General features: G+C 39.0%; 2 protein-coding genes across 8 annotated transcripts in view; both read right to left on the bottom strand.

Annotated features, from left to right (window-relative positions):
* Positions 1–1134: 1134 nt before the first annotated feature.
* On the bottom strand, positions 1135–5191 carry LOC144434941 (E3 ubiquitin-protein ligase TRIM71-like). Its single transcript, XM_078123469.1, has 2 exons — positions 4463–5191; positions 1135–2637 (listed from the first exon to the last, which is right to left on the bottom strand). Exons 1-2 carry the CDS (start codon positions 5189–5191, stop codon positions 1135–1137), a joined length of 2232 nt encoding a protein of 743 aa, XP_077979595.1.
* A 2160-nt stretch (positions 5192–7351) lies between these two features.
* Positions 7352–17628, bottom strand: part of LOC144435984 (uncharacterized) — an 83678-nt gene continuing 73401 nt past the window's right edge. For 6 of the 7 annotated variants that reach the window (XM_078124633.1, XM_078124634.1, XM_078124637.1 and 3 more), the window contains 6 exons: positions 15377–17467; positions 14340–14434; positions 13321–13462; positions 11182–12978; positions 9705–9790; positions 7352–9067 (listed from right to left, as the gene is read on the bottom strand). In XM_078124633.1, the coding sequence (XP_077980759.1) occupies positions 8570–9067; positions 9705–9790; positions 11182–12978; positions 13321–13462; positions 14340–14434; positions 15377–17467 (4709 nt within the window). In that variant the 3' untranslated portion in view covers positions 7352–8569. The remainder of the gene's footprint in view (positions 9068–9704; positions 9791–11181; positions 12979–13320; positions 13463–14339; positions 14435–15376; positions 17468–17628) is intronic. The other variant, XM_078124635.1, reaches the window with a different exon arrangement.

Raw genomic sequence — 17628 nt, 5'->3', positions numbered from 1 at the left:
GTGTTTGAGACAGTTCCACGTTGTATTTATAAAGTATGTGGCGATATTTAGAAGGCGGCAATGAGCTTCCGAAGAAGAAGACGAAAGAGACACTGTTTTTTTTAAAGGCTGGTATTAAAGCCGGTAAATGTTAGCGGGTTTCCCGATCAATTTACCGGAGTTCCCCCATGTGTGTGGCCATGATCAAAACAAACTGACGGAAAACATATAAACTACTCTGAAAATGGCGTTGTAACTAATAAAGAAGGCATGTACACTTCGTAAAACATCTTCAGTACGATAGTTTATTTTTTTTAAACAGTAAAAAAATGCGTAGTCTGATTGCTTTCAATTTGATGCATATGATGATGTATGTCCTGTCATGTTGTAATCAACGTACTATAAACTTAGAAATGTTGCATTTTTGTTGCCATTGTTGTATCAGGAAAATTACTGCATCATGCCAAACACGGGTACATAGTGGATGACACATTACTGTACAGTTACCATATCACGTTCCCACGTCAAAAACAACTCGCACTGTAAGACATGTTTAGCCATGATAGTTCTCTTCATCATGGTCAGATTTCTTACACAAACAACCAGAGACGATACTCAATACACCACGGTAGGGTATACGGGTAGGGCTTTATGGGGAGGGGGTGGCTTCTGTACATATTTGTAAAGACTGAAGGAAGACGAAACCGCTCCGTGTCACTGTGTGGATGGAAATTGAAATAAAGCAAATGCACAGTTTTCAAGAGGGATAGTTATGCGACAAAACCTATAGTCTATAGTCTATAGGAACAGATTATGCGAGAATGAATATTCATAGTCTCTGGGTTCATAGTTACAGATGAAAACTTCTACTCATAGAGTCAAAAAGTACTTGCTTGTGAATCCAAAATTTACTTCAAAGTTATTTTTTGACTCTGTTAGTGGAAATTTTATGAAAAAATAGTGGATAGTGAACAATTCGTTGTACTCTCTTTTACTTTTATATCTAAAGATATGTTGTATCATATTAAAGTTCAAATCATTTAATCTGTAAATGGGGGGGGGGGGGGTGTAGATACAGGTAGTGAACGTGAACTGCATTGAGTATGGACCAGCAGTTTTCCTTAAGGACCAGCAGTATTTGCTACATGTCGGTCCTTATGACCAGTAGTCATTTTCCCTTAAGTTCACACACTGTTTCAGACAATGATTGTTAAGGTCAGCAACAACAATCCTACATGGTTCATCATCAGTCAATGCAATACCATAGGGACTATTCAACCCATCCTCATCACTATCAATACGACATACAAACTGACCACTACTATCAAACTTCTGTATGCGACTGCTATCACTTACATACAAATATCTGTACTTGTCCACTGCTATACCTCTAGGCCACTTCAGCTGACCATCCTTTGTACCTTTACAACCAAAGGAATACAGGAATTGACCAGACATTGTGAAAACCTGGACACGGTGGTTGTAACAATCTGTTACAAATAACATTCCCTGACTAATCACAAGGTAATAGGGCCAATTAAACTGACCTGGACCACTCCCTTTAGAACCAAAGGATCCAATATACCGACATATGCTATCATACCTGTACATTCTAATACAGTTAGCAGCAAAGTCTACTACATACACAATCCTATTTCGAGGGTCAGTACTGATAGCTATGCCATAGGGACCCTTTAACTCAGTCTCCCCAAAACATCTGACAACATGACCATTGACGTCACTAATGATGACTTGTTTGTTGTTATTATCTGTACTGAAGTATTCATCATCACTTGAAATTGCTATGTCATATGGAGTAAATTTCTGTTTAAATTGTGTAAATTTCAAGACTTTTTTAAATCTACCAGTTTTACTTGTTATCTGAATCCTATGATTATAAGTATCAGCTGTGACAAAGTTTCCATGTTTGTCAAGTGTGACACTGAAGGGCTGGTTAAAAGCTAAATCCCCAGTACCTTCCTCTCCAATGGTTTTCACCAAAGCATTGACTGGAATTTCACATGGTGATCCTGGTATTGGTTGATCTCTGGTTGTCATGGTAACCTGGTGTCTACCTGAAATGTCCCCCTTCATGGTAACTTTGTGTGTTCCATCTTTGTTGTCTGTTACCATGACATCATGATGTGATCCATTAGGTTTTCTCACCTTGGCCTTGACCTCTTGTCTTGGGATGACTTGTTTTCCTGTGGAATCTCTGGTTGTAATAGACAGGTCAGCGTGGTCACCCTTCAACAGTTGTTTGGGAATGTTTTCAACTGTACACTCAGATATACAGATATCAGATCTCAACAATCCCAGCATTCCATGTTCCTGCAAACCATCACTGGGTTGGAATTCTACTCTCTCATACTGCAGTTGTGACTTGGTTTCCATGGCAATCAGTTCTTTGATGCGATGTAAAGCTTCTTTCTTGGTAGTTAGAAGTTGAACATGACTCCCATGATGCATCAGTGTTTCTATATAACTGCATGTACTTTTTATATTCCCATGATTCAACTCCAACTCATCAACATCTACATCTGCAGATTTCATTTTTGATGTATATTGTCTGTTCAACTCATCTATCAGTCTGTTTTCTTCTTTCCTTATCTGGTTGATCATTTCCTCGGCTTTTAATTTCACTTTCTTTTCCTCTTTCTATACAGAAATGATCAAAGACAGAGAGAAAGTTACAAGAATTACAAAATCTGGGTTGATTTCCAACATGATTAACATTTGGAAGCAACTTGTATTGAGCTTTGAACAAACTGAATTTCATACCCGACTGAATGCCTTCAATGAGGGCAAAGACTTTAGATTTAAACTGAATGCCTTCCGTAAGGGCAAAGACTTTAGATTTAAACTGAATGCCTTCCGTAAGGGCAAAGACTTTAGATTTAAACTGAATGCCTTCCGTAAGGGCAAAGACTTAAGATTCAAATTGAATACCTTCCGTAAGGGCAAGACTTTAGATTTTCGTTCCTACACACAATGATTTTTGGAATGCAACAGAACATATGCGATGAGTTATGTTTGAAGTATGTACCAAATTATTTTGAATTTGATTTATGCATTTTGAAGATATAGCCTAATTACTGAAAATCATTAATTATGCAAATGAGTCATTAAAACTAAAAGCTACATTATCAAACTTTATATGGTGCATGAACTTTGTTTACCATCAATATATATACCAAATTATACAAAAAATTGAAGGGGACATTCTTAAAATATAGCCTAATTACTGAGAATCATTTTAACTATGCAAATGACTCATTAAAACTTAAGTGTTACATCAGTAAAGCCTTATGTGACATATACACCCTGGTATCATTGACCTAATTTGCATATCACTGACGGGATCATCATGTTATGAAGATTTCTTAGTCTGAACACCACTAAGAATGTTCCCATCAAATTTCAACCCAATCTGCTCAATAATTTTGGAATTGTAGATTTTTGACCAAAACAACACATTTTTGTCCCTAATTTGCATATCACTGATGGTATCATCATGTTATGAACAACTATGAATCTTCAATAGTATAATAAAAGCTCATCTGTGCAAGAGTTCAGTCTAAATTAATGTTGCACCAAAATTTAATTAGCTTACCAAAGCTTTTGCCAGGTATCCACCATGGCTTTGTCAGTGTTTTCTGAAGTCACGACGCATGAGTGATTCAGAACTTCCCCCATGATGGGAGACATTACCAACTTCCGAGAATTTGGGACAATTTGGAGCAATTTTGACCCAAATCACATACCTGTGATAGAATCATTTTCATTTGAACAATTTCCCAACGAGACACCAAAAGTAATGTCACCAACAAATACCAAGGCAATCAGTCTAGTGGTTTTTGAGTTTTAATAAGTCGTCAACACACACACACACACACACACACACACACACACACACACACACACACACACACACACACACACACACACACACACACACACACACACATGCACGCACACACGCACACACGCACACACACACACACACACACACGCACGCACACACACACACACACACACACATACCGTACAGATAGACAGACAGACAGACCACAGGGGGCAGCGAGCATGTAATTTATTGATTGATCGATCAATTGATTTATTAATTGATTTATTATTTGGTTGAATGATTGATCGATTGAATTTTCGTGGTGCAATGCAACTTATTTTGTGTGTGATATTGATCAATTCACTCATTCAGTTTTAAAACTATATTTTTCTTTCCCTGGTTCCGGTTACTTCGCTCTCAGCTGCATCTCAGACCGCTAAAAGGCTGAGGCTGTATGTAATTCTCTCTTTCCCAGTGTCTTTCTATATTCTCGTAGAACCTCTTTTCTTTGGATATCCATAATTAATAACATTCATACTATTATTATGAATTCAAGTATTTCCTATATTCACTCCTTTTACATCAGTAGCAAGATAGAATTACATGTAAACTGAATATAAAAGATAAAATGCCTACCTTGAGTTCTTCTGTCAGTGTAGTACGTGTCTGTACAGCTGCAACTTTCTGTCTGTCAACATCTCGTTCTTTCTTCTTCAGCTCTGCAATCAGCTGGGCTAGCTCAGTTTTATACTCGTCTGCTACTTGTTTTATGTGTCGATGTTTATGATCAGGTACTCGGTGATCAACTATAGTACATTCCATACAAACTGCTACCTTACAAGTGTCACAGTAGAATTTGATCTGGTTGTCATGGTGAACGCTGCAATGTTCAACAGGTTGGATGGGAGTAGGCGTAGCAGACTTTGCTCCCTGCTGAAACTCTTCAATCGACAGAATGCGATGTGAACGAAGAGCTGGAAAGTTCTTGTGTACTTCAACACATTTATCACAGCTAAACTGTGGACAGTCTACACATCGCTTTGTTGCTGTGTTCTCTTTACATGCATCACACTTGACCGATACACTGCCAGACAACTCTACTCGTTTCTTGAATATTTCGATGAGGTTGTTCATGAAAAAGTTCGTTGTCAGTCCCGGCACCCCAAGATCTGGCAAACGGCAGGGATTACCGCAAGTCGGGCACTCAAGAGAACCATTCCTTTCTACAATGGGTACGAGACACTTCTGACAGAAATTATGTAGACATGGTAAAATCTTAGGCGTCGTAAAATGCTCTAAACAAACACTACAGCAAAGGAAATCTTCACCAATTTTATCCAGAATCGCAATCTCTACAGCCGCCATGGTCTGAGAAACTATCTACCTCTGATATCATTGGTACCTCCAGTTACCTGTGTAACTGTGGGTTTTATTACTGGTCTTTTACAACTTGATAGATAAGTGTATTGTTCAACTGTAGTATTTCCATTAAGTTAGGCAGTATCATATGTGTTTGTGTCCTTAAATGGACATATCACTCTGTTCTCAGTGTCCTTACATGTTTGTGAAGTATGGTCTGTTTTCTTTGGTTTTTAGGAGTTGGACCATAAATTTGAAACAACTCTCTAAGGAGATCAATATTCATGACAGAAGACATGGTGTGCCTGTTAGTACATTTACCTTTTAAAACAATTTTGTATAGTTTTTTTTGAGAAACATTACGTTTGGCATTATATACTGTAAACTAATCATAACTATACTTGTTTGATTAGTAAATAATCATAAGTGAAAACAAATAAAAAAGTAAAACAAAATTACCATATTAAACAGCACAAAATAAAGTATTAGGCCAATCTTTGCACACATATGTCCAAATACCCACTCTTCCCTGCATCCCTGACATGTCACTATTTCTTTATAGACATGGATTGAATGACCAACTGATCAGACATATTGATTATGGATTTGAGGACAAATCGAGGTCAACTATGGCAACTGAGAGTCAAGACAGGTAGAAGCCAAGATCAACCAAGCCTAGAGTCTAGACTGATGTTTGTAGTAGGCTGGGATCCATATAGTATATCTTATGAATATAGACAGACAACAAAATGGATGAAATAAATGACACAACTATTTTTTCTTCTCAAAATAGGCAAACAACAATCAACTGACTACGGCTATAATACAATCAAGTATCCAACCGAAACATGATTTAGGATACTATATAGGTCCAATATAGTCTAGAGTTAGCTATTTGGTTTGAAAGTGTTGTTAAAATAGTCAGAATGCCATACTCTGATGTGGTTCATTTCCGGCCAATCTGGATGTGTGCACAGATAGTGCAATATACTAGTAATCTTCGAGGACTGGAACCGTTTTACAGTTGTCTTTGAGATACAGGGACATGGATATATACTGCTTTAAGGTGGAAGGGGGGGGGGGGTGTTAGGTGGTGCCATCATTTTTTAAAGTATTCTTACAGTTAGTGTGTTTTATTGACGGAAAGATTGAAGAGTTCATTTGGTCAATGCCATGATCATGTCTAAACCTAGGTGTATTTCTTGTTCTTGTTTGTACCTCTGTCATTTATAATTACTTACAGTAATATCAAGACACTTACCTGTTGGTTATAAATGGGAAACAAGCTGAAAGTTTATACATTTTGGAGTTTATTTTTGCTGCATATTTAAACATTACTTGCAGTATTCTACCAACACTGAAGCATACCTAACAACACTGACTGATAGAACTCAAACCAGGTACCGAGATATAACTTCTAAATGATTTGATGATGTAATTCATCATACATAATAATGAAAGTGTCAATGAAATCCCTACTACGTCATCAACTGTCCTAGCAATGCACAAAGGTTTATAAATTGTGTGTACTGAATAATTGTATGTGTATGCATGTATATTATGGACTATGAAGTAGCTACAATATTCCGATACAGTAAATCAGATCTTTGAAGCAACACACTGTAAAATGATTGCAATGAACAATTTGTTTTTTTCACAAAACATATCACTGTACACAATTAAAGTAGCAACTTCATAAAATATATATGTTTTCCATTGACATCCCCAGCCACCTAATCAAGTGAAGGATACAGCATTGGCTTTACACAGATACCAACTATGTTTCTCCACCATACTATTTCATTTTGTGACCAAACACTGAGAACACCAATGCCATGTTTACTCTATAGTAAAGGACTATGAAACCAGCTGGTGTCTTTGACTAGATTTGCAACTCAGTGCCACCGAATTTTTCAAGAAATTTGATGAGTACAGTAATCAATATATGACTAGCTTCAAACCTCATTGGGCTTCTTTATCAAGAATTTTGATTCAAATAACAGTATCTTCATTACTTCTGTAACCTGCATAATATTCATTACAGTTGTAGTCTATAAAACCAATGCACTGTACTTCCACTTCATTATTTGAATGAGAAGGATGACAATATTCAAACACATACACAATAAAAACACCAAGTTGAGACACTTTTTTTTTTAATCATTTTTTAAAATGTTTAATAGCCATGAGATGACCGTATACAGAGCTAAGTACAGGTCTGTCTCCATGTAATACTCTAGTGTCCATTGCCAGCTATAAGTAGTAGTAAGCAGTACATCATCATTGTCTTCAATAAAGCAAACATATAAACAACATCTCATACACACACACATAAAAGCCTCCATTTTATAGGTGGCCTAGTTCAAGTTTTTTCTCTTTTTTTTTTTTTGATAAATTTTTTTCAAGTTTTTAATTTTTTTTGGGTTTCTACGTATAGTCACTTTTGTATGGAAAATAGAGATTCCATTGTAAAGTGGCCATACTAAAAGGCATACTTTGCTTTGTAATTGTCACACATTGCCTTGGAAGAGACCACATCAAAAAAGTCATTATTATTATTATCGCACAGTCATTAAACAAAATTATTCATTGGCATGATTGCAATAAAGGACAATGTTTTTTAGGTAAATGTCGCAAATGTCTTGTATCTTGCATTTCAGTATTCTTTGTGAAAATGTAAAGGTAGTTCAGGTTCGTTTATTTTTTTCATATTTTATCTTTTTTGAGATTTTTTTTTTATCTGTTTCTTTATTTTTCGTCTTTTTTTGTTTCTTTGAAGGTAGGAAGGAATGAGGATGGATTGACAATGATGGCTATTTTAGTAATGATCAAGCAATGATTGACAAGACAGCACAACCAATCAAAGCATAACAAGCAATGATTGACAAGTCATTACACCCAATCAAAGCATACTAAGCCGTGATTGACAAGTCAGTACAACCAATCAAAGCGTACCAGTAATGCTCCATTCAAATTCATTGGTTTAGGATTGGACAATCAAAAGATCCACCCTATGGGTGACAAAGACACACAAAGTCACTAAAAATGTGGCTAATTCTGTTTCGTCATTTAATTTTGACAGCCAGTCAGTTGTGTTTGTCGTTTCCTTCAAATATGGCTACTACTGTAAAAAGATAACCTGCATGTAGTTGAAACTAAGTGCACCTTGTTAAAATGTAAACTTAAAGTAAATACCTGAACCAAATAAAGACAAAATGCCACAAGCCCTGGGTGAAGTGGTTTTCATTGTGACGTGGGGTATATATACCTCATGTAAACAAGAGCACACCATGTGAACCGTGGGACACCAAATGGCAAGGCAGTACAATGCACCCCAGGTAAATCATAGTGAAGTTGTTTGGGGTTTTTTGACACAGGGCAATATTACACAGAGTTCTCCCCTAACAGATTCTCTGGTAGGAAATTCATGGAGGTGGGGCTTGACACGTGTGTGGAGTCTCCACTGCTTCCCCATGATGTGGTGGAGGTTGGGGTAGCTTGCATGGACCAGAGTTGATTTCCAGGCATGCTAGGCAGATTGATAGTGTTGGAAGACCCATTCCATGATTGACTTCCCAGAGACTCTTTATTTCCAAAAGTAGACATACCACCACTATTGTACTTGTTACTACCACTCCCCAGGGACTGTGGCCACCCGCTAGTCTGATTGTTGCGTTCAAACATCCGAGCAACTTCTGGTGAGGCAAACTCTGCCATGATGGTGGTATTGCCGAGTACACACATATGTAGAGCCTTCTGTGCTTTGGCAGCTTCTTCTCGTGTGCTGTACTGTATCAGTGCTTGTCCCTGGTTTAAGTTGAGGTGGAATGTATGCAGAGGTCCATGCTGTTTGCACAGTGTTTGCAAGGTGGATCCATCAATCTGAAGAAAAACAGACATGGTAGCAACAAATCTTAGATACAAAACACCATATATGGTACAAGGTCAGTCCCCAAAGATATACAACATATACTGAAAGTTGCATACAGACTGCCGACAATGTTTCAGATGATATTAGAAGTGTCATGCAGTTATCAGCCACATGCACATATCAACTGCGGAGTAACGTCACATTCAGGGATCTCCTTGTACAGGACCAGCAAAGTAAATTGGTGAAAAACAAATCCAACCCCAGTGAAGTCAACAAAACACTGTATCTACACTTTGCAATAAGTTTAATTGCATGGCCTTCACAAAACATAATTGTTAAATTTTGCAAGACTGCCCAATGTTACAATCAATTTTCAAACTTGTATCTTAGGGATGTTTTTGTGGGACTACAATATTTTTTTAGCCTAGTCAAATACAAGTCCTTTCTGTCTACAACATTCTACAATTAAAATCTCCTGTTTATTTCTTGTCCTCAAACCATTCTTTACTATTAGTATTACAGTCTTGTTTCCTTTCTTCTTTATTGTTCAGGCTCCATTTGTTGACACAATTCAAGGTTTTTGGTATCCCTACCCTCGTCTTACCCTTTCCCCAAGTAACCTCTTAAGTGAACAACTAAGATTCTTACCTGTGGAGTGAGATTTCTGAGCACCAACCAATTAGAAGGTGCATCCTGGACTTGTTCACTTCCCCAACCAGATCCTCCTGAATAGCCTGCAATAACAACATGACAACAAATTTAGTTGTCAGAACTTTCACTTCTTGAAGCATGACAGTTGATTCTCACACTGTAAAACATCACTTATAGCATATACGACGGGAGCCAATTATAGAATGTTACATTGCATTCTGGGTAAAAATATTGACAATTTTTGACAAAACCATGGTTGTTGAATCTATGTGAGGTTACCATTTGAACTAGAACTCTGACTTTTGTACAATTATCTGATCATTCCTTCTGATCAATCTTGTGTGTGTGTGTGTGTGTGTGTGTGTGTGTGTGTGTGTGTGTGTGCGTGTTCCTTTTTCTGGTCTATTTTATTTTATGGTATTATACAATTACTTAATACATCTTATTATCTGCCATTTTCTCTTTTAATATCTGCTTCATAAATTGTGACAATCTTCCCTAGTTTGTTCATAAGTTAAAATACTAATGTCTAGATGATGAACACTAAAGTGTGTCACAGCATCAACAATTAAACACTGTTCCATGTTTTTTATCATACTGCATAAATTGTGAAATAATTCATCAACAGAAAGACAGAAAATAAGACAGAATTTTGTTATGGCCATCACCCTGTCATACAATGTGAGACAATAATCAAAATATTTCACTTTCATTTCTGTATTCTAAGATGAAATGGGAATTAAAGCTATCAGTAGTCACAAGTGATTCTGTCACTTGGAAAGTTAGTTTCACCATATCTAACTGACAAGTGTGGTAAACTTGCTAAAATTTTCACTCTTGAATAAAGTCCAATCAGACCTATTTCTGCCTTTAGTACCCTTGTATTGATTTCTGCTATCATCTACAACAAACAGACTGTTGTAAATATGATGTCATCAGCAAAAGTTTTCCCATAAACCATTGCAGGAAATCCCCTGAAATGGCTGAACACATATCTAGTGTAGTAGGGGTTCTTTACACAATTTCAAACTTGAATTAGTGTCAAGGTACTATTTCATCACCCAAAATCCATATATGTATTTCTAAGTTGATAGCTGTAACCAATACAGTGTACTAAAGGCAGAATTAAGCCTGTCTGGACTTTTCCTTCCATCACTCTATACTCCTATCCCCATTGTTAAAAGATTAATTCAAACAAAAACACACACGAACATAGAAGATAAATTGTAAGCCTGGAAGCATGAATGGCTATTAGTTTTTTTTTCAAACATAATGTCAGTATGTTCATTGAGATGGAGTTAATCATACAATTGTTAGAGTGTATACCAAACACTTACTGATATAATTTCATTTTTTGAAACGAATGAAACCATGCGTGCTTCCATGTTATGATGTGATAAAGTGAAGTGATAAATGTACTGTACATAGTGACTTCACATCAAGCAACATATATACAATATGACTTCATATGTACCTTCACTCTGCTCACCTGATGGGAATGTACTGCTGGCTCTGGTAGTCGATGCAGTAGTTGATGTGTCCCAGCTGACACTGCGATTCAGGCCTCCAGTTTGATTCCAAGATGACTTGGGTTGGGTGGTCAGACCAGGAGGTGGACGTGATGGGGCATTGGTTGATTTCAATGGCACATTCCACAATGCTGCTGTCAGGGTTGTGGGTGGGTAACTTGGATTGTAATTCTCTGGATAAGATGAGGACCAGGCAGATTTTGGCTTATTGCTGCTAGGATATGGTGGGGCTGACCAGGAACTGGTTGGTGGACCGGGTCCGGGCACACTTGTAGATGACGGTGGCACCATTGGTTTGGTCAAAAGGCCACGGATCTCGTTTTCACGTTGAGTTAAGTCTTCACGCGATGCGTTCCTAGTCATTGGCAAGTTGGATCCAAGAGTACTTCCCAGGCCAATAGAGAGAATGGACTGGGATACACTTCCTGGAGTGGCATTGGGATCATTCTCCACATCTTTTGTTTGGTACTTCCACGGCACACCTGGCTTGAATTCTGGTGGGAGGTCACTTGGGACGTTACTTATAGGGATGTTCGATGTGGGTGTGGTTGGCCAGTCAGAAGATCCACCATCTGGCGGAGTTGGTAACTGGTTGTCTAGTGGTCCTGGTGAGTTACTGCTGGACCAACGATCACTGAGAGATGGCATAGACTGACTGTTATGGATGGGTGGTGGTGTCTCTTGAGGCTCACTTCGAAACTGACTACCAAATATATCAGACGGTTTATTGGACTGTTTGTTGAAGAACTGCTGTAGTCGCGACTCCTTTGGCCCTAGCTCTTGATTCATATCACCACCAGCATTCATTGGAGGTCCTCCAGAACCACCATCAGGTAGAGAGTTTTCCATTTTCTGTTTCTGCTGTTGTTGCTGTAACAGTTGCTGTTGGTTGAGCTGCCTCTGTTGTTGAATGATTTGTTGCTGTACCCTTGCAATCCTGAGGGCTAGCTCCTGTTGTCTCTGCGGCGGCATATTGATACCCGGTTTTCCACCCTGTGCATTCTGTTGAAGTAACTGTTGTTGGGCAAGCAGTTTCTGATAATTGATGTGCATCTGGAAGAGTTGGTTGACCATCATGACCTGCTGAGGTGTGACTTGTTGCTGTAGCATTGCAGGCTGGATCAGACCTGCCTGCACAGCGACTTGTAGCAGTTGTTGAACCTGCATCATCATTTGTTGTTGTTGTTGCAGCATCTGTTGTGACGGGGGAACCATATTCCTCATACCTGGCTGTGATTGCTGCTGCTGCTGCTGCTGCTGTTGTTGTTGTTGTTGCAGCAGTTGTTGGGCCTGTTGCTGTTGCTGTTGTTGCTGCTGCTGCTGCTGCTGTAAAGTAGCCAGGCGTTGTTGTAACTGTTGCTGTTGTTGACTTAACTGACCGGAAATGCTGGTATTGGCAATACTGGTGGAGAGCATACCCTGATTGACACCTGGTTTGAAAGGCAGTTGCTGCTGATTCAGCTGTACATGATTGGGAAGAGTTGAGGACGGAGACAGAGCAATTGAAGAGGGAATTGATTGCTGATTATCGCCAACTGGCAAGAAAGATTTATTCTCTTGAGTTTGGTTGTCACCAAGTGACAAGTTTTCCATTTCTTTGTTCAACGGTGTTGACGGGGTCGTCGGTTCAGAACCTTGTTGCAGAGAATGTAATGAATGTACTGATTCCCTGCGATGACGTTCAAGGGCTTCCAATGACTGCTTAGTTGGATCATGGCCCTCGGATCCTACAGCCAGTAATTCTGAAATACATAAATGTATGAAAACATAAGTCATCCAAAATAGGAAAATAGAGACCAAAAGAAGGACTATAATGAACTTCTCTATTGTCATTGAATTGGAAGTTGTTGTTTTTTAAATCTCACAGAGGTAGAGAGATTTCTGTTCAACAATTTTGATTATCTCATCAGAAATGAGACAATGTATGCATGTTATCCATTAATCTTTACAACAGCTTCAAGACTGAAATAACGTTTGGAATAAAAGTCTCACAATGATGCTTTTCCTCTGAAAAAATTATACGCCGTGAAAGAACAGTATATTTGATAACTCTTGTTATACTAAATATCCCATGTAATACATACCTACTGCCCCTTCAACACTCATACTACTGCTTCTTAATGCATTTTCAGCAAGTTCTCTCTTGAAGCCCATATCCATGAGTTGTTTCAGTTGCTTATTCATCCAAGCAGTTTTAGGATCCTTGGGTGGCGGAGGTTTAGCACCCTATGGTTGAACAAAAAAAAAAATCATGGTAAGTCAAACAATACTAGTATCAACTAAGTCTTTTGATCTTTCATTGTAAAATATAGGGTGTTACAATACTCATATGCATTTGAGACTTCTTTCCAGTGAGGCCCTCATACATCCTATCAAACAAGTAGTAATACTAATAGCAGATACCAAAGAAATTACATGCAGGTTAAAGGTACATGTAAAGTACAAAGCCACAGATGTAAAGTTTCAACAATATTGCCCTCAGCGTCAACACAGACATTTGTGGTTTTTCTATTCAATAGTATACAACAGTAGTTAGACAAGTACTGCAGAATTTGTATTACTGAAGTTATAACATACATATTAGTCAGACATGTGACGTCCACCCACTGTACACTCAAATAGGCAATTTTCATGGCCTTTGCATAACCCTGGAGTAGTATTGTAGGTGTCATTTTTTGAATATATTTACATAGAATTGTAAGTATGTCATCCAACTATTGTCCTCCTAGTTGCCATGCTATCTCTTCCAATTTGCAAAGATTTGCATTTTTATTGGCACCAGGTGTGTGAGCTCAAATATTGATGAGGTTTAAATTCCTTGCTTGGATTGAATAACTTTTTTCAAATGCCTCTAGGAACACCCAGGTGTGGGTCAAACAGAGGTCATGTAAGTGGTGAACCGCAATAACATTCACTTATCAATAGGTGTACAGTAGTATTGGAGATAACTATAAGACACGTCACAATTGGAGATATCTAGTAGACACGTCACAATTGGAGATCACTGTTACACATATTTTGCAATTGGAGATAAAGATCAGACGCATTTGACAACATATTTCGGTAAACATTGAGTATAAAATATTTGTCTATAATTTCTTACCTTAGGGTTGACCCTAATCCAGCCTCCACTACCACGAGACGATTCACTATCCTGTGAACCTTTCTCCCAGGGATCTTCCTCACCCCAGTGACTGCCTGAATATGACAATATTGAAACACGACATTAGTTTAATGTTTGGAAATGTACTTACTTCATACTTGACAACATGACTAAATATTTCAAATCAGTAGATACTGATTTCATTTCAATGTGTTTGTTTTGTAGTCAACATAAATAACTGAATCCTGTTTTTCTAACTTGTAGTTTTTTGTGTACAAACAAATACCCTTCAAGTAGAAGGGAGATTAACCCCCACTTTGGATATTTGTCAATATTTATCATACAAGTTATTTTTGACATTTGAATGCAATACATTCTTGTCATATGAAATACTTCTCATTATGTGATGAACTTTACAAAACCATTACTACCATATGGGACACAAACGGTTATTGAACAGAACAGACACTTCTACGGTGAGATATTATCATTCTATCAGCCATTGTATTATCTTATGCTATGTTTCAAATATCAAAATTGGAAACTGTCATCATTTTAAATATCATTACCATGGGTTGGGTCAGAACTATCCTCACATAGTTAGGTTATCACGTGAGTTGAGGTTATTCACTGATATCACCTCTTCATTCATGCCATTTCCTTAGTGATATTCATCTCTGAATGTCTCACTATACTGAATTGGCATGAATAGGTGATATTAGGTACGAAATGTATAATATACCCAGGCCAAGTAATTTGAAGAGAACAAACCAAAAATAAAATGAACAGCCTTCTCTCGCAGTGCAACTCTATTGTTAGGTGATGTTCTTAGGCACAGAATATGCCTAGCATGTCAACCAGGGGTCAACCTAATGAATCTTTCTGATGATGTAAATATAATAAGGGAAGTACCACAAGTGATTTTCATTTTAAACATCATCATCGTTGTGATTGAGTAGACAAATGCACACTTGCCCCTAAAGTGTATTTTGAAGTTTGATCATTGTAAATCATATGCATACAATGAGTAGACTTACCCACTGAGTTATTGTTCTCTGACCATCCATCTTGCATAGATTCCTTATTCTGAGTACCACTATTCCATGACATGTCAGATTGAGGTTCTCCCCAGCTAGACACTGATGATTTCTGAGTCTGTGCTGTTGTTTTCCAGGCAGATGTCCCATCATCGATTTTATTGTTGGTTGGGGCTGGTTCACCCCATGATGATAACTTTTGGTTGGTGGGTGGCCCTGATCCCCATAAACTACTACTGCCATGATCATCTGGTTTAGGTTGGGAGGTTGGCATCCCTGGGCGGATTGGCTGCTGCTGTCCTGGCATCATCTGGTTACCAGAGGGGGGAGCCATCATTTGGCCAGACGGTGGAGCACCCATCATTTGCCCACTGGGTGGGCCACCCATTATGGGTTGTGGTGGTTGCATAGTACTGTTATGTGGACTTGCAGGTGGGTTTGTCCAGTTGGACTGCATGACTGCCTTGGCATTATGTTCACTCGGGTCACCCCAGGCTGATGTTCCATCATCCACTTGTGGTTGTTTACGTGCTGTAGGTGGGGAAGGCTCTTCCCAGCCAGTGGCTTCAATCTCGGTTGTTCCTTCATGTGGCATGGTCCAACCACTGCCTGTGATTTGGCTAGGTGTTTTAGGAGTTGTGGGAGTGGTAGCTGTATTTCCCCATGAACTGGTTGTTGCTGTATTACCTGAAGTAGAAGTGTTGGTCCATCCCCCTGTACCACTATCAACACTGGTGGTTGGAGTACTGCTAGGGTTACCCCAACCGCTATTAGTATTGCTGCCCCAGCCACTATTGTTGTTCATTTTACTTTGGTTATTTTCAGCTCCGGCCTGAGTATTGCTGCTATTGCTTCTCCAGCCACTATCTTCTGGAGGGTTAGTACTCTTTTGACTGCCCCAATTACTGGAATTAGAGCTCTCTTGTTTAGGGGTATTCTTTGCCCAGACGCCAGTTCCTGTCACATCATGACTGCTTTCTCCACTGTTCCAGTGATTGCTACTATTCCATTCTCCAGTTTCAGCATTGCCCCAAGCACTGTTGTGACTTTGACCATGATTTTGACCATGATTTTGACCGTGACTTTGGCCGTGATTTTGGCCGTGATTTTGGCCATGATTTTGACCATGATTTGGGCCGTGATTTGGGCCGTGATTTTGACCATGATTTGGGCCATGATTTGGACCATGATTTGGGCCGTGGTTTGGGCCATGACTGTGACCACCATGACTACCATTATTATCATTGGGTTTACTTCCCCAAGCACTTCCACTGTTTTCAGTCTTTTTGCTGGCAGCCCAGGCCTGTGTGCCTGTTTTGTCATGTACCGGAGTAGGTTCCCAAGTATTGGATTCTACCTTGGGAGGAGGTGGGGACGGTTCTGGTTCCACGTTCCAAGCAGCATTCTGTTTAACAGGTACTTTTCCCCAGCCATCGTGAGAATTAATAGCTTCTTCAATAATTGCATCCATTTTTGATTTTGGCAAGGTTTCATCCTTCTTAATCTCTTGCACAATTCCCTTGCTGGCAGTCTTTGCCCAGGAGTTCTCTGTACTCACTGCGCTTGTAGTAGCAGTACTTGCACCCCATCCTGAAGAACTACTTTGTGCTGGTGTATTTGCATTAGTAGCAGAGTTTGCACCCCATCCTGTAGAACTAGTTGGTGTTGTTGTATTTGCGCTTGTAGCAGTACTTGCACCCCATCCTGTAGAACTAGTTGGTGTTGCTGTATTTGCATTAGTAGCAGAGTTTGCACCCCATCCTGTAGAACTAGTTGGTGTTGGTGTATTTGCGCTTGTAGCAGTACTTGCACCCCATCCTGAAGAACTTGTTTGTGTTGGTGTACTTGGCGTACCCCAAGCACTGTTAACTTGATTGCTACCCCAGGCAGTTGGGGTGGGAGGATTTGGATTGCCTGGTTTGCTGGGATTCGAAGCATTGCTTCCCCAACCGTGGGATGTAGTCCCTGTTAGCTGGGGATTACCCCAATCATTAGCACTACCCGGATTAGTGTTTATACTTGAGGTTGATGTCCCCCAGTTCTGAGAGCTGCTGGGACTAAGTTTACCAGTGCTGGTTGTACTCCAAGAGCCTGAGGAAGGAGACAAAATGACAAGAAATTGACAAAAATAAGTTGTCTGTGTAAATACATACATAACTAAATGCATCTCTCAATGTAAAAATCTAAGTTATGTTTGGGTTAGGACCTATCAGCTGATGTAGTAAATAGTAACACTGAGAATCAATAGGGCA

This window comes from Glandiceps talaboti, chromosome 5, assembly GCF_964340395.1.
Source record: "Glandiceps talaboti chromosome 5, keGlaTala1.1, whole genome shotgun sequence".
NCBI lineage: Eukaryota > Metazoa > Hemichordata > Enteropneusta > Spengelidae > Glandiceps > Glandiceps talaboti.
This window is presented reverse-complemented; position numbering and strand designations above follow the sequence as displayed.